At 35.5% G+C, this 27,965-nt stretch overlaps 1 protein-coding gene across 3 annotated transcripts in view; it reads left to right on the plus strand.

Annotated features, from left to right (window-relative positions):
- Window positions 1-27,965, plus strand: part of FBXL17 (F-box and leucine rich repeat protein 17) — a 311,828-nt gene that overhangs the window by 188,982 nt on the left and 94,881 nt on the right. For all 3 annotated transcript variants that reach the window (XM_074811923.1, XM_074811926.1, XM_074811922.1), the window contains exon 7: window positions 18,657-18,733. In XM_074811923.1, coding sequence (XP_074668024.1) covers window positions 18,657-18,733 — 77 coding nt within the window. The remainder of the gene's footprint in view (window positions 1-18,656; window positions 18,734-27,965) is intronic.

Raw genomic sequence — 27,965 nt, forward strand, 5'->3', positions numbered from 1 at the left:
TTAAGAGGATAGTGGGGGGAGACTGTGGTTAAGAAGGTGAAAAGAGAAGAACTAGTTTCCCCTGCCAACTCCTCAGAGTAGTTGTCAACCCATTTCAGACTATAGCCACACATGTACAGTGATTTAGTTGCCTTCCTCATTGTCAGGGAGTATGCTACAGCACACAATGATTAAGAAAACAGAAAGAAGTGGATGCAGACACAGAGTTCACCAAGAGCTGTTCCTCTGCTGCAGCCCAGGTCTGTGTGGGCTCCTTTACCTCTTTGTTTTTACGTGGGGGGGGGGAAAAAAAAAAGCTTCTGGGTTGTCTGTCAAAATTAGTATCATAGGCATATATTTAGTATGGGAACCTATACTGGTGAAACTGTTTAACTGGGTAAAATAGAAATCGACCCTGGGGACTTCGGATCATCACTGAGTTTTTCATACTTTTAGCTAAATAGGAATGTAAATGTTAACTTCTTATCAATAGGACATAGTCCTCACCTGCAGTCACACATCAGTTGTGAAAATGTAGATTATATAATAGTGTGGCGTCATCTTAATTTCTGGGATTAAAATAATTCTAACTGCTCTTGATTTTAAATTTTTGCTGAAATCCAGCCAATTTGTAAGCCATTTGACAGAGATCTTTTTGGAGGGGGAAGGTGCTATGTAAGTAAATACTACTATTGTTAATAATTATATGTGCAAGATGGTATGTGTTAAGGTGTACTGAAATCCCTGTGCCACAGCTATTTTATTTTTGAAGTAAGGAGCCCAGAGGGTGGCAGTGAAGGCAAAGATAACCAGTTTTGTCCAAACATTTCTCACAAAGATAAGCCATGCTGAAAAGTAGAGACATTTTAGAAATTACCAAATTACCCCAGGTAAAAAGAATCTGTCTGAGGAGAAAAGAGAAGTTTCTGTCTCTAGCTGCCTACAAGAGAAAGACACAAAAAACCAAGATCTGAGATTACTGTAATCACTGTGGTATTTTGTGCAGGCACAGACCTTGGTTTCATAATTTCTCATACTGAAGGAGAGTGGAAATGGTTCAGAATAATGTACTGGGAGTTGATTGATGCCAGCTGATGGGCAAGAATTATGGCTGTTTCTTTATTCCTACACTAACAAAGTTATTAAAGGACAGAAAAGTCTTCAATTCTGGATTCAACTGAAGAGCTACCTGGATTTCAGTTAGATATCTCTCTCACTTGCATATGCTTAGCGTGATTTCACTTTCTTACATCATGATGCTAAAGATTGTGGATCATTATTGTAACAGTATTACAGTAATAAAGGTTTATGGATTATTTTAGGATGCCTTTTATGTTGCATTCATTTCACTGAAACACTATTCTTCTAAATTATCCATTAATAGCTGTTGTTTATATCCAAAATAAAATTAAAATTAATTTTAACAGAGGGGCTACCTTTTTTTTAAATACTGACTGTTGACCAGTTGATACTAGCTAATCTGGATTTCAAATCAAAGAAATCTATGGACAGAAGATTCACACTGTATCTAATAATTGCAAAATCCTATAGTATGTCTGAGGCAGAGTGACTGAAAGGCATACACTTTTGACATTAATCATTTCTGATGAATGCTAAGAGGAGTGCTCCAAAAAGCATTTCTTGTCAACTTGCGTATTAGTTGCAGCTGTTTGTGCTCTAGTCAGAGTGTGACTGCAACCATATCCATCCCTGACATGAAAGAGTTTGTATTCACACTTGTGGGGTTTCTCCTTAGGAGAAAACTAGCATTGATTTATGGACTGACTTCTATTCACATTATATATGTCTAATTTATATACACAGGGTGACAGTGCTTTGTTTGGGGCTGATAGTTAGGGGTGGAGTTACATCCTGTAAAACCTCTTCCTCTCTCCAGTAGATCTGTACAGAATTCGCTACTGTAATATCATTAGCATTGTTTTCGTCTTCTTATACCAGAAAAATGGGAAAATCCTACATTAATGGAAGTATAGAAAAATATGCAGATACTGTATATCTGGTATGTTTTAATCTGTTATTAATTAGAAATATTAATACAGCAAAATATTTTAAAATACATCTTTGAAGGCCTAACTGTAAATATTTTATACCAAAATCTTTATTTGAAAAACTTAGCGTTAAAGAAGATCACAAAGACAGCAAACTGTCATAGTCATTATCATTTCTATCTAAATTGATGCCTGCTTATTATTTACTTACTTAAATATGTAGTACTCTATTTAAATATACAGTTCAGAGGTGTTGATTCGGTAGTGATAGCAGCTAACTCTTCAATGTTGTCAGAAATATCTAAATCTTTAGCAAAACAAGTTAACCCTCATCTGAACATCGTTCAAGTGAAATATAAATATGTGATGGAAAGATCTTTTCCTTCTTGTTCCTTGCTGAGCCAGTGTTCTTAATGTGAGTGTGTCCCTCTGCTTGTAACTGTATCATTCAATGGGAGGGAATCCTTGTCAACCAAGATTCATCAATTATAAAGTGAAAATACAAACTGTAAGCAGGAATCAAGAAAAGTCTATTTGGAAAATTCCATTAGGGAACAGTCACATTCTGCACTGTTTACAGTTCAGAAAACCTTAATTTGTAAGATTCAAATATGTAAAAAACATATTTGTAAGAAACAAATACTTAAAGATCTTTTTTACAAGGTACAGGTATAAATTAATTTAGTGGTGACTGAACTACAAATTAAAGGCATGATACAAATGCTTTATCTAATTTTGTACATATGATGGTCACCATCTTGTTTGACCACATATTGGATTGGGAACCTGCTGAACTGAAAAATGTGACTGGTGACAGCCTGAGTTACAGATTCTATTAGTCTGTTTGGGTCTATAATAGATTGATATAATCTCAGGAAAGGATATGATGTTGGTTTTCTTGTGATATATAACCTCTACTCTTCATCATCTGCTACTTCAGCTGGTTGCCTCACTTAGCATAGAAACGTTATTTCACAATGATCTAGGTTAAGATTGCTGTCCCAAACCCCATCACAGAGTATGTAAATTTTATTTAGTAGATTAGAGGGATAGGAGTTAGCTTGAAGATGTTCAGACCTTATTTCATCACAATGATGATCAAAATCGCATCTTGAGGTGCCTAGGATACATTGCTTAATTCTTCCAGAGCCACACAAACAAATCAAACAGGAGCAGGTGATCACATTAAAATTAATGGAGGAGAAAGATCTCAAGGCATATGAGCTCTACTTACTGATACTCCCCTTGATTTTGCTACAAGAGAAGTAAGCAGAGCTACTGTTCATCATTTTCTGAACAAAATGAGTAATAATTGAATTTTAACAAGTGTTAAATTTAGCAAGATTTGTTATCAAAATCATTTAGAACTCCGACAACATTAGCAGACCACAGGTTCAGTGATGCAAGAGAGGTTAATTATTGTACAACTGACTTGAGAATTCTTAAGCTTTAAAAATGTTTCAAATGTGCAAATCACTCACCTAAAAGTTTTGGGCTCTCAACACCAGGGAGTTCCCTTAGGCAGGGTCCCAACCTAAGGGGAGAGTCCTTGACAGCAGACCTGCTGCTCCAAGGAGAACTGGCTCCATTTGCCCTCCTGTGGGGCTCCATTTGTACCATAGTTGAATCTGATCCGTGCTTATACATGGTCAGCAGTCTACAAACTTCTCTTGACTGAGGTGTTTTGTTGTCTGAGGCACTTGCTTGTTGGCTGAAGGGCCTTGCCTTCTGACCGGGGTATATGATGGTCCTCATACTGAAATCACAGCCCAGGATGGGCAGCTTCATCCTCAAACTGCAGCATCTAGTTTTACCTCTTCTTTCAGCAGTTGAGAAGTTTTGGCCTTTATCAGGGCTGGTGCACCTGCTACAGAGATACTGAACAGAAGTTTAGCCACGTATGTGAAGAATTCATCCTGATGCCAGAAGGAGATAATAAGTGAACTATTTTCTAAGTCTATGATTAAACCCAAAGTTGCTAAAATCAAAAAAGGCATTAGAATTCCAATTATTAATAGAGTTGCCTTAGTGAAGACTTCGCAAATGCAATTGTGTAACAACTGGCCAGAATGTGAAGAGTCTGGCTCTGCTTTTTGTGGCACAACTTGGTAGTTACTTGTTTTAGAAGAAACTGCTATCTTTGAATTGTTAAATAATGCTAATTGATTCCATTCATGGCCCTAAGCAACAGATTTAACGTGCCATATCGCTACCTGTATGTTTCCTGGATGTTTGAGACCAACATTAACTGAAATGCATCTCCATAAACACATATGATGCTAATTAGCAAAAGAAATGTTTTAAGATCTTGTCAACACTGAAGTAACCAGTAGTGGAGATCATTAAACCTGTCATCAAGCCAGTTTGAAGGCCTAATACTGTTTCTGGCCACATCACAGAGAAGTAGAGTTACAGATTCAAAACTACTTGCCATGGTAAAGGATTTTGCATTTATGATTTATGGAGAAAAGGGATTTTTCTTCCATGGGGAGGATCATTCTCTCTAAACCAGACTCATCCTATGTACTTGATGCTGAAAGTAACAAGTACCAGACAAAAAATGAAATTGGAGCAACAGGTACAAACTCATCTTTCAATCCAATGTGAACACATTGCCTGTGCTTTGTGAATTGCCTTTGCTGCCCATTCACCTCCTAATGGAATTCCAATCCTGCACTTAGGAAACAAGTTTTCAGGCCTCTTGTAAATTTTGAAATCTGAAGACAAATAGAAACTCAAATTTACCTATGTCTATCTTAGGTACAGGGAGATTAGTAAGAACATAAAGAAGGCTTTTATCCAGGTGACAATTTGAATTTGTGTTACTAGACTATGTCTAGCAATGAGTACCACACTCCTTTATGTGTTCTCCCAATAAGCTGGGAATTACTTGAGGCTTCCGTGTGAACCTTGAAAACTAGTAAGAGGGAGAGCATAATCTTTCTCAATTATCTTTGTCAGTATAACCCGTGAATATTTAATACACAGTGGCTGCAACTGAAACCAAGGTGTCTCTGACACAGTATTTATTCTTAAAGTACAGAATATGCTTATGTTGTTTTAGAGATTTCTTCTTACAGTTTTTCTAATGAGGTACAGCAAATGCGTTTGACAGCCACAGAATTTCTGAACACAACAGATGTCAGAACAACTTTGGCAAAGAGTATCTGCTTTGAATTAATTTCTTAATAACCTGAAACATTGTGTTGAATGGTTTACATGTTTGCTTCAGCTAACCATCAGCATGCTTCTGCTGTCTGGGTTGCTTAGCTGTCTGGAAATAAAAGTGCAAAGTGAGTTTATGTCTTCTTAGTACTGTTCCTTCTGTGATTTCTCAAAGTTGCACATATGGAAAATATGTAACATTTTCCTGCCCCCCACTGTTTCTATCAAGCACATACACAAGTTACTTTGCTTTTCCCCTATCTTCCCTGGTGAGTGAAGAAATGGGTCTGTTACTTTTATACAGAAAGGACTTCATACATAGAGAGACTGGCAATTCCAACTCTGTTTGACCTGGTTTAAGTGACAGCCAAGTTTTAGAGCTAAGACTAACGTGGTAACACTGTCCTTTCCTTTAGAAAGCTTCAACCATCAGCAATATTTATTACTTGAATGTAATATATTGAGAATGAAAGGTATGTCTTTAAAGTTATGAATGAAATAAATGTGGCTTGCTATAACCCCAATTTAAATATATTACTACAGAAAAATAAGGAAAGACAGATCTGCAGTTAAGTGATTTCATAGATTTTTTTTTTTTGTATTTTATTTAATAATGGTTTATTAAAAATTCTGTGGAATGATAGTTACATGTAATGATTTATGACAACATCACAGAATTCTTGCCTGACTTCTCCAGGGAGGCAAAAATGCAACCCATGGAAATTTTCTTGGCTTTTTGACTATGTAGATTTCAATTGACTACATAATTTCTAATGGTTTAGTCCGTTGCACCCTTGGGGTTCCAGTTGGATCAATTTAAGGTATCATTTGAAGCTGTTTCTGATTGTCTTGCAGCAGAACATAATAATCACTGTCATAGCTGAGATGCCATTAAGGAGTTAGATGACTATTTGTGTTCTGTTTCTGTACAAAGTTTGCTGAAGCTTGCCAGAAAGACATCTAAACTTAGACTGTCAAGATTTAGGTTATTTGCATCAATGAACAGAGAAACTCAGCTAGAAGGTAATATGAACTGTTGGCTGTGATGGTTTGTTAAATGCTTCTGATAGATCAGGATGAAAAAATTATCAAACTCATAATTTTAGTCAAAATCCTTCTATTTGTTCTTTTAGGTGGCAGTTTATTACACTGGCTTTTGGAGTCACCAGTGAGACAACACTGTCTGCAGATGGAAGTGCAGGCAGATAACACTAAGTGATGTTTCTTTTATAAAAGTATAAATATTACTATGATACACCAAATATAAGTAATTACCAGCATACTCAATGCTCTAACAAAATCAGAACCATTTCAACAAGTCTCAGGGGACACTAAGGAGGGACTGAAAAATTTCTTCACTTACATCTGTGTAAAGCATCTGTCATCACATTATATAAAGCTGATTTATAATCTTCTTGTGCTTCTGGACTTCTGAGTTCCACAAAGATGTTCAAGTTGCCAAAAATTGTTTCTGTTGCTGTGTAACTGTCTGGGAAACTGTGCATTTTCTGTGAGATTCAAAGTGGTCACAAGGATTAGCCTTCAGGCTCGGTTAATAAAGCTAATTCTTACAAGTTACATACATGCCATGTAAAAATGCAAGTCCTTCAGTTAGGTATAATATCTTTCAAGTTTTAATTTAAGTTTACAGATTTTAACTAGAATTAACCTACCTGTTACTTTTTTTTTTTTTTTAACTACAACAGCAATCTAGAGTAATTTTCTGATTGATTTTTTGGTCATACTTTAAATCAGAAACACAAACAAATGTATCATTCATTTCATTGTGTTTGTAGTTGCTCAGTTATGAATTTTCCAGCTACTGAAAACTGCCATGTTTTCTCACTATAATTTAAAAGGGCACAGTATATCCTAGTATTCTGTCTAGCCAGATTATTTTCCAGTAAGATTACATGAAAAGTTACTCTGTTAAGTACTTTTAAGAATTGAAAATATTAGGTGAAATGCATATGTTTTTAGGTGATATTAAAATCTGTATTTGCAGAATATAATTGGAAATCTAATAAGTTTATATGACACATAGAAAAAAAACCTGCTCTTACAGTTTCTAATAAATATTTTTGCTAGTATCTTGTCTGAGTTGAAAGGAAGCTGTTTTAGTTCATACAAAGCACAGACAGTACCATCAAGGGGTTTTTTGTTGCTTTCTTCAAGAGGTGTACCAGTAATAGAAATGCTAGCCAGACAGCCTTATGGAAAGGAATTCATAGTCATTTCATGAAGAGGTTCTGAAATTTGGCTTTAAGCATTTTTTTAAAAAAAGTCATTGCTATCGCAGTGCATTCTCTCTAGGTTAAAGTGAAACTTCAAAGAACCTTTGCATTTTTATCAAGATTTATATAGTACTTCATGGCAAATCAATACTTTTAAGATTTTGGTAGGCATTGAGGGTTTTTTCTCAGCTAAAATTCGTATGCTAAAAATTCTGGTAATGTATGATGTATGAATTACACCAAATTTCACATACAGGCTTTGCTGTGATACTACCCTTTGGGTGAGACCTTAGCATACTAGCCTTGCCTGAGAACTGTAGAATTTAGTTATACCTCACATTCTTTAATGTCTCTTCTTTAGAGCATTTGTCCAAAAATGCATAAAGCTTGATTTTTTTCTTTCATCAGTTTTACTAACATCAGCAGCAATAAGTGAATGTAACAGATCTACCAACTTGCTCTAATTCTTAAAGTATAAAGAGAATTAGACCACAAATCAATTCCAAAGATATATGAGTTATGACTATTGAATTTTTTTTTTTTTCCTCTTTGGTTACCTTGGCTCTTCTTCTGCTCTGTCATCATTTTATATAAGCAGAAAATGCCACCTTTGCCTCAGTCTTTAATAGCAAGACTAGCTGTATGGAGGGAATCCAGCCTCCTCAGCCAGAAGACAGACACTGTGAGAACGACCCCCCCCCAATCCAGGAGGAGATAGTCAGTGACCTACTGCATCACATAGACACACACAAGTCTATGGGACCTGATGGGATACACCCGAGGGTGCTGAAGGAGCTGGCTGGGGTGCTCGCCAAGGCGCTTTCCATCATTTACCAGCAGTCCTGGCTGACCGAGGAGGTCCCGACAGATTGGAAATTGGCCAATGTGACGCCCATCTATAAGAAGGGTTGGAGGATGATCTGGGAAATTACAGGCCTGTCAGCTTGACTTTGGTGCCCGGGAAGCTGATGGAGCAGCTCATCCTGAGTACCATCACACAACACATGTGGGACAACCAGATGATCAGACCCAGTCAGCATGGGTTTATGAAAGGCAGGTCCTGCTTGGCAAACCTGATCTCCTTCTATGACAGGGCGACCTCCTTACTGGATGAGGGAAAGGCTGTGGATGTTGTTTACCTTGACTTCAGTAAGGCCTTTGACACTGTTTCCCACAGCATTCTCCTGGCGAAACTGGCTGCTTGAGACTTGGATGATCGCACGCTTTTCTGGGTAAAAAACTGGCTGGATGGCCAGGCCCAAAGACTTGTGGTGAACAGATATAAATCCAGTTGGAGGCCGGTTACAAGTGGTGTCCCCCAGGTTTTGGGGCCACTCCTGTTTAACATCTTTATTGATGACCTAGACGAGGGGATCGAGTGCACCCTCAGTAAGTTTGCAGATGACACCAAGTTGGGTGGGAGTGTTGATCGGCTCGAGGGTAGGGAGGCTCTGCAGAGAGACCTGGACAAGCTGGAGCGATGGGCTAAGGCCAACTGTAGGAGTTTCAATGCGGCCAAATGCCGGGTGCTGCACTTTGGCCACAACAACCCCCATCAGCGCTACAGGCTTGGGGAGGAGTGGCTGGAGAGCTGCCAGTCAGAGAGGGACCTGGGGGTGTTGATTGACAGCTGGCTGAACATGAGCCAGCAGTGTGCCCAGGTGGCCAAGAAGGCCAATGGCATCCTGGCTTGTATCAGAAATAGCGTGGCCAGCAGGAACAGGGAAGGGATCTTACCCCTGGACTCAGCACTGGTGAGGCCGCACCTCGATGACTGTGTTCAGTTTTGGGCCCCTCACTACAAAAAGGACATTGAATTACTCAAGCATGTCCAGAGAAGGGCAACAAAGCTGGTGAAGGGTCTGGAGCACATGTCGTACGAGGAGCGGCTGAGGGAACTGGGGTTGTTTAGTCTGGAGAAGAGGAGGCTGAGGGGAGACCTCATCGCCCTCTACAACTACCTGACAGGAGGTTGCAGAGAGCTGGGGATGAGCCTCTTTAACCAAATAACAAGTGGTAGAACAAGAGGTAATGGCCTCAAGTTGCACCAGGGAAGGTTTAGACTAGATATTAGGAAGCATTTCTTTACAGAACGGGTTGTTAGGTATTGGAATGGGCTGCCTAGGGCAGTGGTGGAGTCCCCATCCCTGGAGGTGTTTAAGAGTAGGGTCGACATAGCGCTGAGGGATATGGTGTAGTTGGGAACTGTTAATGTTGGGTTGATGGTTGGAGTGGATGATCTTCAAGGTCTTTCCCAACCTAGACAATTCTGTGATTCTGTGAAATTCTCTACAAATTTGAATGTTCTTCAGCAGTAGAAGAGGAAGATCAGATCTGATGTTAGGACTGTTTTGCAGAAAGCTCCCTTACGTCCTCCAAAAGACTTAACTGTTTTCACTGTCCAATGGAAGAGCTACCTCTCCCTGTAGACCTTGTTCAACTCGTATAATTTTAGATCATAAGCCTTAGCAATACTACTGCTCCTAAGAATAGGATTGAGAGTCTTTATCAAACTTTTGTAGGGATTTTATGTTTTCACAGAACCGAGCCTTTAACAATATGTAATCACCTCTGTTTACAACACAGTAAAAAAGTAGATTTATAGAATGTGTTTCCATTTTGGAAAGGAGAAACTGAGGCAGAGGTTTTGCTGTTTTCTTATCAGGAGACACCCTTGATGAAGTCCATTCTCAGTCCATGTCACCCATTCACCATGATCTGTACTGTCTTTTCAAGAAAGGATAGTCTTTAAATGTATACAAGAATAGCTGGTAGAGGGTAGGGTTTTATCTAGATTAGGAAAAAGTAAGTGATGCAAAGAGGATTGAAAGGGTAAATCTCAATCTATTAGTTTAGCTGCCTGTGTGCAAAGCTCAGTGAAGTGTATGTCAGCCTCTCTGGTATAAAAATCAAGCAGTGAATGTGGTGGAATCTTCTTTCATGTGTGCAGTTCTTGTTGAGATCAAGAAGTACAGAGCTGTATAAACACTGAATATTTTATTTTCAAAATATCAGATGAAGTTTTTTCATTTTTAAGTTTATCCTAGTATTCTAAAGAACTTTTTTAGGAAGTTAGAGTACAGCAGTATGCTCCCATTTCTTATTTTTACTATTAAACTTGGAAGCTTTTTTTGAGGAAAGAAGGCTGTTTTGCATACAATATAAACAATGGATTCTGAATACTCTTACTCTATATACTATAGCTTAATGGGATGACACAAGACCACTTCAAATAAAAAAAAGTCTATCAAAACTGAGGCCACTGTAACTTCAGGAGAAATCTTGAGGTCTGAAGCATGTCAATATAATCTTTAAAATGCCAGGAAGAAGCAAAGCTACCCCTGCTCAAAGCTCAGTCTTTCCATGCTAGAAATGGTGCAACTGTGCCATTGTATGTCCTTGTGTGATTTGTACCGGGAAAGAGACTTATAGAGATACTTAGGGCTTTCCTTGTCATGAATGTCTCTTCTTTGCATTCCTCTGAAATTGCAGCATGTGTGGTGGTCTGTCTCTGAACTTCTTTCCATGTGCAACATCAATTACTAATCTTTTCAACTAAAGATTGGGCCAGAACACACATTCAGCGTCCGAATGTCACTGCACTGTCTCTGTACACTGCAGTACATTTTATGGAAATTAAAATGAGTCAGTGGGATATCAAGTATCTTGTTTGAATTCACAAGGATTTGATTATGTGCAGAGAAATAGAATCTACAGTTTGCCAACTCCTTATCCTGTGTGTAGCTACTGTGCAGTCATTATTTTGTAAATCTTCAATTTTTGCAGTTGCAAATATATAACATTATGATAGTTTTACGCTTGTCTGATGAAAAGCCATCAAGAGATTAACTGTGAAGAAGCAACATGTACGTAAGCAATTCCTTTTCTACACCAGCACCCTAATATGTCGGAGTAATCCAGCTGTATCGTACATGTAAAGAAAAGCAAAAACTTCACCAGTGGAAAGGCACAACTGAAGCAGTTCAAGGAAGGAAGCCATTACTTGTTTGTAGAATACAAAACATAATGCTTGCTAAGAAATGTGAGAGGCTTTCTGGTAGTTAAAAGTTCCTTGGTTTTGCTTGTGACAATAGACAAGTTGCCACAATGAATTTAAGAAACAGTATTTGAAGTGCTGTATCAAATGGGTTTTTTCATCTCAAACCTGAATTCCAAAATATTTCAAAGTTCTTAAAATTAAGAGATACCATTTAACTGTCTTCCAGACTTTAGCATGATTAGCTGTGGAAAATCAGATCCATGAGGTTTTTAGAATAAAATTATTTTTCATAGTTGTTTATTTCTGTTAAATCCATTATAGTATCTAGTTCCTCAAGTCAGAACAGAACCAAAGGTCACCTGGAATACTACTACGTGTAAATGTCAGATAGTGGAGTTAAACAATTTGCTAAATCTCTCCTTTCTTGGCTTAATTGCTTGCTGGATTTACATGCAGTCAGGGTAACACAAATTATAAAGGCATTTAATTTTAGATAAGACTACTAACAAATATCTGAAAATGGATATTTATTGCTGAAAGACGGAGCACAGTAGCTTAAGCACAGGGCTGTTTAATTTATCCGTGTAGCTCTCTGATTGGAGCTTGCTTGCCTCTGACTAGTTCAGAGCACAAGCAGACACTGTGGGACTTGTCTGCCCCTATCTCTAGTTTGTGACTTCCAGCATGAAGAAAAGCTTATCTATTTTCCTGTGCTGTAAGTGGCAAAACTGTTTGATAAACCTGATTGTAAATTACATTGATTTTCTAAGGAATACCTTCTTGTTAATCAGAACTTAATGACTGCCCTAAGATTACTGCTGTTAACTTATATAACTAGCAACACTTTGCATATTGGCTCTAGTCAAAAATTGCTTTTCAAATTCAGTTGGTGTTTTTGATTGAAAATCTATTTTGGTGGCTTTGTGGTTAATACTGTTTTTTACAGACGCACATCTTGGTATTCAAATTAGAAACAATTTTAAAATACATACTTTACATGTGATTGGAATGTTAAAATGGCAATAAAAACTGGAGGATAAGATGGCAGTAAAAACCAGGATAATTGAAAGACAAGTAAAATCATACCTGTTATTAGTGTAAAGTATTAGAAAGCAAAAGGAATACGTCATTCATAATGTAAATAAAATGATCAATAAAAGAGTGTCATGAACCAAGAATATGTATCCATCAGCGTGTGAAGTTCATAATTTATTGTTATGAGGTTTTACAAGGGTTTATAGATCTCTCAGAAAATGTTAGTCCTTTCACTGGTTTTGCCTTTAAATTATTCCTTATGAGTGCCGAAGGCCTCTGATTACATCAGTTTCTTAAGACTTCTGTGCTTCTGTGGTAAGAGGTTTTGTTTTGATGTGGGAGAGACTGGTTATTATATTGCATTATTGCCTTCCATAGGAATGTTTAACTCATCAAAACCAATGACTGTATTATTTTATATGCGGCTACTATTTTCTGCCTAAATTTAACCTTTGAAACACTAATTTTTGAGGAGCTCCATATACTTCTTTGTGAAAGGTTATGTTTTGAAGGATTCTAAACTTGGTTATGGAAGGATTCTAACTTGGTTATGTTTTGAAGTGTTCATTTTACTGCTTAGAGACAAACGTATGCCAGTCAAATGCAAATGTAAACAGTCTGATGTTCATTTTGAGTGTGTTAACGTGTTGTAGTTTAACCCCAGATGGCAACTAAGCACCGCACACTCACTCACTCCCCCCACCCAGTGGAATGGGAGAGTCAGGAAAAAAAATGTAAAACTCATGGATTACAGTTTAATAGGACAGAAAAGGAGAAGATAGTAATGGTAATAATAATAACAACAACATACAAAACAAGTGATGCATGATGCAGTTGCTCACCACTCACCAACTGATGCCCAGTCAGCTCCTGAGCAGCAGCCCCTAGCTAGCTTGCCCCACAGTTTATGTGTTGGGCACGATGTCATATGGTATGGAACATTCCTTAGACCAGTTTGGGTCAGCTGTCCTGGCTGTGTCCCCTCCCAACTTCTCGTGCCCCTCCAGCCTTCTCACTGACAGGGCATGAGAAGCTGAAAAGTCCCTGACCTACTAAAAACACTACTTAGTAACAAGTAAAACCATCAGTGTGTTGTCAACATTATTCTTATATTAAACCCAAAGCACAACACTATATCAGCTACTAGGAAGAACATGAACTCTATTCCAGCCAAAACCAAGACATAATATTTTGGGGTTTTTACACCTCTATAGTGAGTGAAACTCACTTCCTCAAACTGTGATCTCTTAACCAGCATATGGCAACTCCAGTTATCTTCACTCGAGGCTGAAGAGCATCTCAGGCTGTAACGAGGTCTCCCAGGACCACTTACGCCAGAAGTACTGTGGTCATATTTTCTCATTAGTTCTTTCGTTTGTAACAAATACGATTTTCTAGTGTTTTTAAAATTAGACCAAAAACATAAAAGCTGTATATGTATATAGAAAAGACAATTATTTTCCGTAACTCAAGGGTCTTTCGTATCTTTTCTTACAGGTATAAGCTTGCACAGTTTAATTCATTAACCTTAAGCTTTCATTTAAGACAAAGAATGTAGGGATCAGTTGACGAAGAGAAGAAAATTACAGGGTTTTGAATGTCTTATTTTCTAAATTGTCTTTTTTTTTTAATTATGTTTAAGCTCTTACATTTTGCATTACATCATGGAAAGTCAGAAACCTTGACTTCATGAATTCATTGCACAGACTTACGTGGGAGCCATCAAGACAATGGGCCTAAATTTGAAATTATTAGTAGACATTTCTATGTCTCCGTCACACAGTTTTGTTACTTTTGAAGAAGAGACTTGTTTGCAGAGAAGCTTTATACCAGTAGATCTTTGTACACTTAAGTATTTTTCTGGTCATTTATACAGACCAGGTGGGAAGAGCACCATATGCAAATACATGTTAGTAGACAAATTTGAGTAGTTTCTGTAACCCAGATAGAGTTTTTCCCTGATACTAATTGCTGGAATTTTAGCAACATTATAGTTACATCCTTTTCTTCTTGGGTTTTGTTTAGCTTTTCAAGTAGGAGGACATTTTTAGAAATTATGACAGTAAGAGGCGATCTTAGGTTTGTTAGTCTCTGAACATAATGAACTTTGGGATGTTGGAATGTTGATGTTTCAATATCACAGTGCTGAGCAAGCTCTAGTTATCTTACAAACATCTGGTCTTGTCACTATTTTGTATTAACAGTAGGTAGGTATGGTTTTAGTTATACTCTTGGTTTCAGAAATACTGATTGGCTTGTTTATGAGAAATCAATTTCTGCTTTTTGCCTTTTTCTTGTTTCTGATTGCACTATAAATTTCACAGTGTGTGGTATTAATTTCTTTTAGAATCAAATGCAATGAAACTGAATGGCATACAGTCTATCAGAGAACAGCATTCATAAAATATTGAGTAGATTTAATGAATAAGCAGTTTCTTCCTAAAATAAGTATTTCATGTTCTCTGTTTTTCATGTCTTAAATGGTTCTAAATAATACTCATTTGTGAAGTAAGAAGTGAAGAGATTTTAGCTTTGGCCAGCTCTGATCCAGAATTGTATATTATCAGAGCTCTAATTGTAGTCTTATTTCTTTATTCCTTGGCTAATAAACCCACGTTTCATTTTTGGTAATAAGGTATTCTGAGTGTGAAAATTACTTTTCTTCTTGGAAGAATGTTTATATTGTAATACATTTGGAGGAAAAATGTAAAAGAAATACCTGCGTCCCTGTAACTTTCACTACTTCATGTAGATGTTGCATGTCTTTTTGTTACTAAAATTAGGATGAGCTGATAAAAGCCTGTTTGGTAACCTTGGGTTAAGAGATTTTAAAATATTTTCTCTCTACCAAGAGGCTTTGTGTTAGCTCCCTGACAGATTGGAGTTAGTCCCCAAGTTTTTCGGGGCTCAATTATCTGTTTTGCTCACTTCTGTCATTTGCAACTGCTTTAAACAATAACTTTGCTTCTCAAATTTACCAGTGTTATCCTGATGTGTTTAAGGTTAGGCTTCTTTGTTGTCTAATTTAGCAACATTGTAAATATAAAGACTTCCAAAAATAGGGCAATAATCTGATATAATTTTGATGGATTATTACAACAGAATTAACATGACTTGATCCTTGCTTTCTAGAAAAGGTTAATTTCATTTTGTCCTTTTAACCTTTTTCTTTGCTGTCATGTTTAACAAAGATTAAAAGGTAAAAGTAATAAATACACAACTACTTTTTTTTTCCTTATGTTGTAAAGAAATCAGTTGTTACTAACAGTTATGTGTTGTGTGACCCTCTACAGAGCATAATCTAATGAGGCCATATAAAGTGTTTCTTCTGTCTCTGCAAGTTGATTTACATGAGGATAATCTATAGAAAAGATAATACAAATTAAAGCTGAAATTGGAAAGTTAGAGAAGGCTGACAAAAAAGTTATATTTTCAATATTTCAGCTATAGATTTTTTTCTTCTCCAAACTAGATGTGTCATTACCTCATTTTTTTAGATGTTAGATGATTTTAATATTTTCAAAAAACAAAAAGAAATGAGGCACTCAAAGCTACATTTTTTGCCCTTATTTTCTGTTTAATGGAAATAGCTAAAGACTTTGAAGGTCATCTTCTCCCATTAGACAAAAGTGAAAAGTATTTCATTTAGACTCCAAGATGTCACTGAGAACAGGATTGGAATCATTCAAGCCACTTGGAAAAGCCCTTAGAGCTGGCACTATCTGGAAGGATAAAAGGATGTAATTATAAAGGCCACACAGGCAAATAGTTTTGTACTTTTCTCCTGGAATCAAGTGACTGCATCTAAATTTCTTCTCAAACACTGTATTTCTGGCACTCTTTATTTGTTAAGACAAGCTCATAAATATATACTGGCACCCTTAGGGGAGAGGGAAGAGAACCTACAACTTCCTTCTTCACAGTTGAACCAATTTTGTTTGAAGCCAGAGAATGGTCAATATCGTGAGATTTAAGTATACAAGGATGCTGAAGGATGCACATGCAGATATGTCTTTGTGCAGATAATAAAAATTTGGCGCGGATTGATTGAAAATTTGTGTAACTGAAGTTGTAGGGGAAATTAGGTAGTCTTTTATGTCATCTTGACTGTCTTGTGACACTGATTGCTATATTGTATTTTTGATCCATTAATTGTCTCTCAGTACGTAAAAATGATGAGAAATAATTTGAAAACTTGTAGAGTCATTAGATAAAATTTTCAAAATATTTTTCTAGGTTTAGAATTTTTATCCAAGGTAAGAAGTGTTTAATAATTTCAGTATTCTGCTAAATGATATATGTGGTAAGAATTAATGAAAGCTTCTTTTAACTGCAATGTCCATTCACTTTTCAATTATATCTTATTTGCTGAAATATCTAATGAACATACTATACAATAAAAAACATGATCTGTTATTCATATTACTAATATCAGCAATAAAATCTCATTATTAGGAGGTATTTTTCTGGAATAAATAATAAAAAGTCTTTCTTATGACCTGGTTGATCTCGATAAGCCAGTTAACAAAGATGAGTATCTTGTTCAAAATCATGTCTTACAGGTATAGAATTTTTTCATGTACATAGAATGAGTTTAATACTCTAAATCTTGTCTGGTTTTTAGGAAAATAACCTGATGAAAATGTATAATTCTGAGGTTAGTTTATATTAAAAAGCATAGGCTTAGTGTGACTTCTGAAAGAAAAATAACTGTCGTGCTTGCTAATTTTCTTAGCAGAGAGGTTGTGGGTTTAAACGAATATAGAATTTGGAGTTTCACCCTGTTTTTCTTCCATGTCAGGGGTTACCATGTTAATATTTCTCTCCTTTCTTTGTGTATTCATAAAGTAAGGCAACCTTTTCCTAATGACAAGCACTGCAAAAATTTTCTAAATATTAGGCTCTCACAGCTTCCAAGGGTTGAAAATTTATATTAGTGGTAAAGGAACTATGATTAAGGTACTCTGTCAGAGGCATGCTGTTTTATTAGTAGCAATGAATTTTCATTCTAGATTTTAGAAGGAAGCAGAGAGGGGACAAACAGATGTGAAGGGCTATCATTCAGTTGTGTTATAGTAAGCTATAAGAATTAGGTGGTTGCTGTTAAAATCTAGAATTGGCAGCATTGAACAGTTAAATCAGGTTGGGAGACAATCTGTTGGTGGTTCTAAGTGGAGGAAAAAGGCCCCTGAGGTTGTAGGTCTATTTTCCAACAGTTACGACAAATTCATCAATACTTACTTTTTTCAAACTTGGCAAGTAATTTAATTTTGTGTACTGTAGGAGGGTTGATTTAAGAGGCAGAGCAGATCATTAGGAAATGGATCTAAAAATTAAAGAGGAATGTATTGGATCAGAAGAAATTCTTACTATTTATCATATAAAATGCATTTTTGAAAATGTCTCAATGTAGAGAATAGCACAATAGTCATGTTAGCTGATCTAATGAACAGTTGTACATTTTACATTAATGGGACCGAAAATATATTTTATGAACTATATTTTTGAGTGATATACTAAACAATGCAGTTGCAAACGTAACATTAATATTGACTTGATCACAAGTGTATAAGAAGCTCCTATTACAAGACTATTCTAGTTTTCATATTAATTTTCTTGCTTACAAGAAATCAAGCAATGAGATTAAGAGAAAAAAACTTAGGTGTTTCACTGCAAATTCATCATAGTTGTGACAAGGCAAACAAATGAGCTGTCTTATCTATACAAGTTTTAGCAACATATTGGTACACCAGTGACATGTAGCATTTGATGATCTGATGAATGCTGACTCCTTCAATAGTCACTGAAGAAATAAAAACATGAATTTAAAATTACATTTTCTTATTTTTTGTCCTCATTACAGTGCATTTATAGGTTTTCCCTAGAAGAAAACTCAAAGCTTAAATATTGCAATAGAAACTTTTCAAAGTTACACAGTAATAAAGAAATGGAAATTCACATTTGTATTCTTTTCCAAAGGACTTGTCTGTATAGAGTTCAAGCAACTCACATATTCAAAGGCTCATGGGAATGTTGATATAAAAGCATTCAATGTAAAATAATATTTTCTTCCAGTGTATACATGTAGTCATATGCATTTTCAGTGAATTATATGGAACAATTCACAAAATGAAGAAATTGAGATACAGTACATTACACTTGTGGATTGTGTTCTTGCTATTTAAAAATGATCTATTGTCTTTTAACTGTGATTTTACTGTATGTGTCTTCCAGATGTGTGGAGGTGATTGCCAAAGAAGGCCGGAACCTGAAAGAGCTGTATTTAGTATCCTGTAAGATCACTGACTATGGTATGTAATACACCTGTATCTTTTGTTTTGTGAAGACTGAGCTCTACTAGCTTTGCACAAGGGCTCTTATAAAAATTTTGGATATCTATAGATAAAAGTTTTCAAGACCTTTATCCATACAAATAGGAAATGTACAAAGATTGTTTGTCATGCTTAAAAATATCTGTGGTTAGAAGTATGAAAGTCAGTGTATGTATGTGCTGCAAGGTTTCCTTATAGAACTGAGTTACTAGGCAGACTGGGTAGAGTGCCCTTTGGATTCTCCTGGAGACCAGGAGAGCATTTGGGAGAAAATCCAAATTTACATGCGCATTTCTAGATGCTATAAAAGCATAACTAAGCAACTATGAGTGTGGATTGATTGCCTGTTGTCAGCCATAAATTTTAATGAACTTGATGATCTCTTAAAAATGCTGTTATAAAATAGACAGGAACACCTTAGGAATTGGGCTTTCTGTCTGGTAGGTTGCATAGACAGATTTGTATTTGGAATAGAAAAACGTCTTAGCACTTGAGTGTGTTTGCAGAGGCTGCTTTGTTTTATCTTGTTCTGTTTTTTTCAAATGAGATACTGACCTCAAATAAGGCACACACTTCTGCAGTGAGGCCAAATTCTCAAACTTCCCTATCTCCTACTTCAATGCCTAAATTTCAGTAGGATTTACAAATTGTATCTTTGAGATGTGCATGTCAGGTTTTCTGGCTATTTTGTTTTTCATTCACTCTTTTTTTATTATAATCTTTTACTCCATAGCTTTATGAAGAATTACTGTGTCAAAGTAATAAATTACCTTTCCAGTGGTCACAGCCTCATTCTTTTATTTTCCCCTTCAAATATAGCACTTCACTGGGGTTTTCGTGGCTGCATTCAAGAATATATTTGTCTGCAGACTTCAGCTCACCTCATGTCCACAGTATTTGAACATGAACTCACAATACAGCTGTAGCACTTGTGAGAGCTTTGGGGCATGGCACAGGAGAGGGACCATGGGCTTACATGACCATTTCCTCGGGTCTGCCGTAGTTTGTATTTCCATGTACAGACAGCTCTTGCCAAAGTTGAGAATGGATTTTCTTGACTTGATACCACTTGGTCAAGATAAATTTGTGAATTTGTGAAATGGGAACTACCTGCTGGAAATTCAGGGATGGGAATTGTCTGTAGAACACAAAGTGACAGTGAACGTGCTTCTTGTCAGTGCTATAAGATCAGAGGTACAGGACCTCAGTTGGAAGTGAGACTGTCTACTTGTGTATTGTAGATCTACTAGCTGTGCTTCTGTACCTTCTGACTTTGACAACCCATGTAGAAAGAATGATCATAGGAATAATGGAATCCCATATCTTGAAGATCAATAATTTCTCACACGGATTTCACCCTTCACTGGCTGCAGTTATTGAGAGGAAAACAGGATTTCTCCCAAAAGTAGGAAAACACACACGGAGAAACTAAAGCAAAGAAACTGAGTGTAGGGAAAGACTTGCTTGTGAAAGAATGGAGGAAGAGAAAAAGAAGTGTCCATGGCTAGATGAAAAGTGGGAAGTGTGTTTCACAGAAGAAATGAGTGGAGAATGTATGTAGAGTTTGGATGATTAGTCATCCAACCTGGGCTTCTGTGGACTCTGTGGCCTAAGGCTCACCTGTCCTAATGTGTTGGATTCTGCAATCATTCAGCATTATTGCAGTCAGTTACTGGGACTTTGAGAACTTTTTAAGTTGATAGTGTTGATGCTAGGTCTTACTATTCACTAAAAATTTGACTATTTATGCTAGTAAGGATCAGTAAGACATTCAGCAAAACAGCTGTGATGCTGATTTTTGATACATTATTAAGATTAATTGATTATCATTATGATCTTCAGCATATCTCAGCATGCCAGCCTGACAAATATAGTCATCTGCTTGTGGTATCTGAACTGAAAATGCAAAATAAACTGTAGCAAAGTAGAATTTATAAGCATAATTTATGCTTTGTAAGGAAATTAGGTTAAAAATGTGATAGCAAGTGAATATTAATTAGGTTAACAAGAGTGTTGCAGGGTGGAGCCAGGCTTCACCCTTTTCCTTTCTTCTTTTTTTAGTTACTCCCTGGTACTTCAGTGGAAGACTTTCCCACATTTGTTTGTGGTGCTGTCGGGTTAAAAAAGCGACCTCCTTACAGTGCTATGAGCTCAGTTTGTTGTTGAACTTCCTCTATCAAAGAAGCTGCCTCCCTTCTACAAAGGGAAAAGAGCAGCCATTCTCTTCCTCTGGCTCAAGTCCTCATGTCTTCTGCACCTTTGTATTTGTGGCAAGTAGAGAAAATCAGCTGAGAAGCGTGTGCTTAACTTCTTGTGGGATCATTCAGGTGGTGTCCTATGGTCTTACAAAAACTTACAACTTAACATGCATAGTTGTTCAGGCTCCATCAATAAGTAACTAGTGTCTGAAGCTCTGTGGGATGACTGGGTGGGAGCATACAGTCGTATGCAACTGTGCTTTTTTTGTTTGATAATCCTGAGGGTGAAACACAGAATTGTCCTTGCTTTGGAAATTAAAATTTTGACAGCATATTTAAGTTGTAACTGTGCACATTTTCACTGGGGTTTTTAAAACATATCTGGAGCTGGTAACCAGTTTTATTGCAGCTTGATGGATTACAAATGAAGTACAGATGCAGGATTTTAAAAGCCCTCTTTGAAACAATTTTTGATGCTACAGTGGCTAGCAGAGATTTGATCTCTGGAACAAGATCAGAATTGCATAGCAATTCAGATGGGAAAAAAAAAGTAGTATTACTAATTTACAACAGAATTTGGAATCATTTGAGACATTAATTGAGCAAAAATAATAATAATTGCAGTAAATAAAGAAAATAATTGCAGCAAAAACTGTTATTGTTGCCCTGCAATTAATGCTATAGATATGTATGTGTGAGGTAATTTCATGTACTCCAGCGAAGACTATGAAGTGCAAACTTAGTCATTTTTTCATTTTATTCTTTTGTTTTCTGATTTCTACAAGACAGTATGCAAAACTACCAGACAGATGTGCTTACATGGAGTTAGTATTTTTAAAACACACTAAATCCTAAGTTTCATTTTGAAGCCTAAAAGATTAATTAAAAAACCCTGCATCCTGGTAATGTAGCCGTAGGCAGCATTACTTTCTCTGACATTTTGCTGCCCAGAAAAATGTTTTATTATATTATACAAAAAGACAGACAAAAGAGGATTCAAAGAGGAGTTGAAGTGTATGTACATACTAAGAGCTGTTAACTTCTGAGAAAAAAAGACTATATTGCTCTATTTCATGTTACATTACAAAATGGTTAATTTTGTATTTTTTTGTATACAAGAAAGTATATTTTGTTTACTTCTGAAAAATTTAGAGAATAATATCTTTATATTTGTCTAGCATAATAATTTCTAAAAAACTATTTTTAATTAATGATGTTTGTTACCATGTAACATGTTAGGATGCTGAAAATTAGTTCCAAAGTTCTTTACATCGAGCACATTGTTAAATGCTAAATGATCACTAGAATTTACCTAGACTGACAGGAGAGACTGAATTAGTGTAATCTTTGAAATAAACACCTGTTTGCCCAAGAACACAGACAGAGTGAAGTTAAAGCTGACATTAGTTCCTCTTACCATTTTGCCCTTTTGTTAAACAATCATGAATTAAACATGGATTGTCAGTGTTTAAATTTCCTGCCTTTTGTTGATTTCTGTCACAACCTTAACTTTACTTAAACATAGGGGGCTTTGTATTTAAGCTTTTACTAAGAACTAGTGAGAAAGCTAGCCTTTCTCAGCTGTGGGGAGACTGTGTGTCAAATGAATTAAGTTGATGTGAAGGTGTATAGCAGTGAGCTAGGGCTGCAAGCACACAGAGAATTGTGTAACAGTCTTTTCAATTTTATGCTCTGGTTCTGAGGTTTATTGATATCCTTAGTGCTGGGAATTTGTTTTAAATAAATGATAACGTATATAAAGTTTGTAATGGGTCAGAGCGCTAGAAACACAAAAGAGATTTTGTGTTCAGAGATGAAAAAATTTGATGAAACTAGCCTACAGGACTAGATGTTTTAAGGGTCTGATCTTACAGTAATGTTAAGTGTAAATTTACTAAGCATTACTTAAAAACTGAGAGATAAAAGTCTCTAATGCTTTACTTCCACTTTAGAAAAGTAGTCAGACCAGTGGTTTTCATCTGTATGTCAGAAAGTCATTTCAAGGTAAGCTTTAAATTGTAGGCTTCCACTAAAAGAAAGAAGAAAAATAAAAGAAAAAAAACCTAAACCAAACCAAACCAAACACCACCACCCCCAAAAATAAACCAAAAAACAACTCTTGAAAAAAGTTTGGAAGGAAGTGTTTGTTCAAAGTCAGCACTTTGTACAGCTGCGCCATGAGAAATCACTTAAGAAATTTCTGACAAACCAAAGTGCCCAAACTGTCATTAATAGGAGTGCAGTTAGCACAGTTCAGGTAATATGTTTGTCTCATAACAATTCCTGACAAGTAACCTGCAGAAGATGACAGTTGTCTAAATAGTTGTCTTGTAGAATTTCCATTACCTAGTAGTTCTGGATTTTGCCTAATTTAAAAAGTCTCCATTTCTCACTGTAAAGTAATTGCACAAAGCTTTTCAGATTAAATACTTGGCAGAAGGACCTGAGATGAACTGTGGTATTTTGCTGATACCTTTAAGATTCTGAATATCTCTAGACATGTAGCCTTTTGTTTTCTAAAATTGTGAGTATTCTTTTTTCATACTGCCTTTTTTCATCATTTACTGATATTTTTAGTGTCTCTGAGGACACATGATTTTTTAAAAAGGTTTTTCTTCTGTGAGGATGTTGCTGAAGCAAAAAATGAGTTTCAGCAAACTATAATTGAATTATATAGTTTTATTTTAAAATGTTATAGATGAGGCATAGCTGTTACACGTAGATGTCTGGAGAAATAAGATAGTGTTTCTACTGAGTCAAGTCAAACTGTCGCAAGATAAAACATAACTAAATTGTATTTTTTTCTTTGTAACTGGATTATGGATTATTTTCTGAGAAGTGAGATACAGCTAACGATGTTAAGATAGTTTTCCAAGATGCTGTTAAATTTAATGTTTTAATATTTAGGCTACATATGCTTTCTATTTTAAAACAGAATATTTTAATTATCAGGGGTTCAGGTCTTTTTACCGAATAATACAGATAAATCCCATGAGAGTCGCTTTTCTCCCCAATATTTAGCATTTGTCATGTAAATCATGAAGAATAAGCATACTGTGGGTATTTCCTCATAAAAGAGTGTTTCATTTCTGCTTCTTGCTTGGATTAGCAAATCTCTCTAATGCTTGATCTCACTAAAACTATTTCTTTCCTAACTTTAGCCATTTTTAACCTATTTTTAAAACCCCATGTCTTTTGTACAGTATTATTCAGAAGGGAGATATATTTTTGTGGGATAAATGAAGCACTTATAGATAGACAGAATGGAACAGGTAGTAAATGCATTTTTGAGTTAAAAAGATTTCCTCCTCACACGTTACTGATTTGCAATCTCTTCCTTAATTTATATCATTTAAATAAATATAGCTTTCATTTTCCCTTTCAAAATTATTTTGAATTGCTGCTATATTGAGTTCCAAGTTTCCCTTCTTCTCAAAATCAATCTTTCCCCTCTTATGTTTTCCCATCCTGTGCATATCTCTTTCTCTTTTGTACTCTTCTAATGACCCAATGCATGCAAACAGTAATCACACTGAAAACTGTGTTTATGCTTGTAGATAAGTGTACAGATAATCTTTTAAGGACCCGGGCCTCTGTTATCTTCTTTAGTGGTTATGTATGTTATTTATATATGTATGTTTGTGTGTGCATAAAGTGGTGGCATTATATTATCTAATTACGTTACGTATTTATATACATATGAAAGAAAAAGAATACATATCTTGCTTTCTTATAAACTTATTTTTTCTTCCTCTCCACAAAAGCATTTTCTTTCTACTTTTTGTTCTGTAACTTAATTATTCAGAAGCCTGAACTCACGGAAATAAATCAGGATTGTTGATGTTTAGTGCTAAATTTTGAGGTTCTTAGTTTTAAGGTTCCTTTTCTGTGGGTAGGATGCAACTTTAACTCCAGTAGACTGTAAGGATTAATAACATGAAGAATAAGTAGGTGGTAAGTGATCTGTGCCCTGTTGTATGCATTAATGATACTTGCTTCCTTTGACAAAATCACTAGCAGCTAGTAAAGTGGTTTTGTTTGCTTTTATATTAAAATGCCCATTCTTTCACAGTTATGAAGCAAATATTTCTATAGAAACACTGGTAATTAAAAGGATCGATGAAAGTTTATTCTATCTGTAGAGGTGAGTTACAGAGTTTTATGTAGTTTAACAAAGCAGCAATACAGAGCCTAACTTACTATTCCTTCCTTCATTTAAATGTCATTACTGTTTATGTTGGAGTGTGCAGAGTGAAGATTTGGAGTCTTTTCATGTATTTCAGAACTTCTGTACATTTCCCTCTAGCAAGGAGAAAAATAATATAGAGTGTACAGCTTTTGTAAGGATGTTTTTCAACTTGTTTGTTCTGATTTTTTTATATTCCTTTTATACTGTCGTTTTATTTGGAGTAGTTGTTCATATACAGCCTTTCATGTATTGACAACTAATTTTATTTCCATAAGGGATCCTGTTGACATTGAAACCATGAATATTGTTACTGTGAGGAAAGATAGGTGTATACTCTTTTATTTTGGGATTGGAACCCTATCAGAGGACATCTTTAGTTCTGTTAAGTGCTCAAGGAGTGAATAGATAACTTCAGTCACCTGTCTAGAGTTTTCAGTAGAAATTGTTAATAATAAAAAGTCAAATTAAAACTTTACCAAAAGTAATCCCTGAAGCAGAAAAGAGCCCGTGAACAATCTGTCAGCACCATAACTATCAAAAAACAAATTTTCTTTGTGTAAGTTTTATCAGTATTCCCAATGTCATGAAGATTCCATGCAGTTTTCTTTAAAAGTTGATTTGAGGTACCACTGTGCATCTTCAAGACCAGTACAGTGACATAAATTACAGCAATAGCCTATTTCTCAAATAATAGATAGTTACAGTGTAGCTTGCCCTACAGTACATAATAAAGAATTTTCTGTTTGAGCCATGAGGTGAGACAAACTTCCAAACCATTTTTTGTCATACTAGAAGGTGAGTTGTCCCCCTTAACCTGTACCCTTAAAAATAATGTAGTATAATAGCCAGTTGGAGGAAGCTGGATGTAGATGCACTTCTGATTCATCAAGATTAACAGAGCAGAAGCCTATGATTTGTACACTGTTTGTTCCAGATGGGGTGTTCTAAATGTGGAAAACAGAGATGTGTTAATTCAGGTTTGGATATCTTATAGAGAGATCCACAGGTACTGCTGCTTTAATTTCATTTCTTCTGTGGCAAACTTAGTGGTTTGGGTTGTTATTTCAATTCTTTGGTGACAAACTTGGCAGTAGTTTATCAAGCGTAATAAGTTTAATTTTGTGCTTTTTTATCTCTAGAGAGAGATGCTTCAGCTAATGTTTGGAAAAATGCACCTCATTTCTGAGTACCAAAACAAAAAGTGCATTTCTCATATTTCAAAAAATTGAAATCGCCACAATCTCTGCCTATGTTACCAGAAATACATTTTCGGGTTCTTGTTTGTTCAATTGATGTATTTACTGTGTCAGGAAACTATGTTATAATACTAAACTTTCATTTGACCCAGGACCCAGCTTTGTTCTCTTGTGATATTTGTATTTCCTGTTTTATATGACCTTTAAAAAATAACCTAAAGCTTTATTCCTTCAGTGCACATGTTATCCCCTCTATTGAAAACAGTGTGTGAGTGCGTCTTCAGTGAGCTACCACACAGCAAAAATATTTTTGAAATTATTCTGTCTAAAGACTTCTCGTTTGAGGCTCAAGATTGATTTAAAGTGCAAATAAATTACATGTAAATTATGTAATTATGATCATATTATGAACATTAGGGTCGTTGCAGTTTATTTTTGTATTTTGATAAACCCCACCAAGCTACCAAAGAAATGTATCGTCATTTTATACTTTTGTCTTACCTTTCATTTCAAGCAGTATCAGTTAATTTCACACTGCAGTGGAGAATACCGTTGCCCATAGAAATTCGATCTGCAGTCAGAGGAAGATTTACTTGATAAAAGCAACAGTGGAACTTGTATTTAACATGAATGTATTTCTGGCTTGGTTAGAATTTAATTTAATTTAAATGTTTAAAACATTTAATATTTTCTGACAAACACCAATAATGACTCACATTAACACACTTTTGCTATTGTGTAGTTTTCTATTTGAACTTCTGAATTAATTTAAAATTTTCCCCTAAACCACGTTATTTATTAACTATTACCAGTATACTTCAAAAAACCTATATATTAGCTATATTTTAAATTATTCTTATGAAACCTATTATTAGTCTCAGTGGGGATTATTTAAGGGTCCCTCTTATAATTGTAGATTTAAAAGTAGCATTTGTATTTTTCTTGAGAGAAAACAGAATTCAAAAAGGAGAAACAAAGGAAATTACTGAGTCTTTTTCCATTTAATCAGTTGTGATCCAAAACTCTGGTTGGTATATGTAATCATGCAAGTAAAGACTTGCCCCATATTTGGGGCAGTTGCAATTTATTTCTTCTAAATTCTGGAAACCGGTTTTATAATACCCTTTTTAATGCACTGTAAAGTATGTTTTAACAAACTACATTTTCAAATTAATATGTTACTTCAGTGTTTCCTAAATAAAAGTGATTATTTTCTTCAGGAAGTATCCATAAGGAAGATTTCCATTCAGAGTGCTTAAATTTGATGAACATTGTTCAAACTTCTTAGCAAGTAATATAATTGTTTCAACATAATTATTCAAATTATGTCTTTAAAAATATTAATTTTTTATGAGACAATTGCCTTTCTATATTCTATTGTCTAACTTCTCCTGGCTAGTTGTTGCATTCCAGTAATACTCACATTACTGAACATATCTCATTTTGACCATAATCTGGCTGCCCACCTTAAAAAATATATAAAGTACTTCATGGAGGTACTAATAATGCAGTTATTTTGAATGCCTGAATTTAAGGAAAAAATTATTTTATTCTTTTAATCATATCTGTAGTCTCAAAGATTGCACTAAGAGACTGAATACCTAGAAACAATTTTTTTATTAAAATGC

Source organism: Strix aluco, chromosome Z, assembly GCF_031877795.1.
Source record: "Strix aluco isolate bStrAlu1 chromosome Z, bStrAlu1.hap1, whole genome shotgun sequence".
Taxonomy (NCBI): Eukaryota; Metazoa; Chordata; class Aves; order Strigiformes; family Strigidae; genus Strix; species Strix aluco.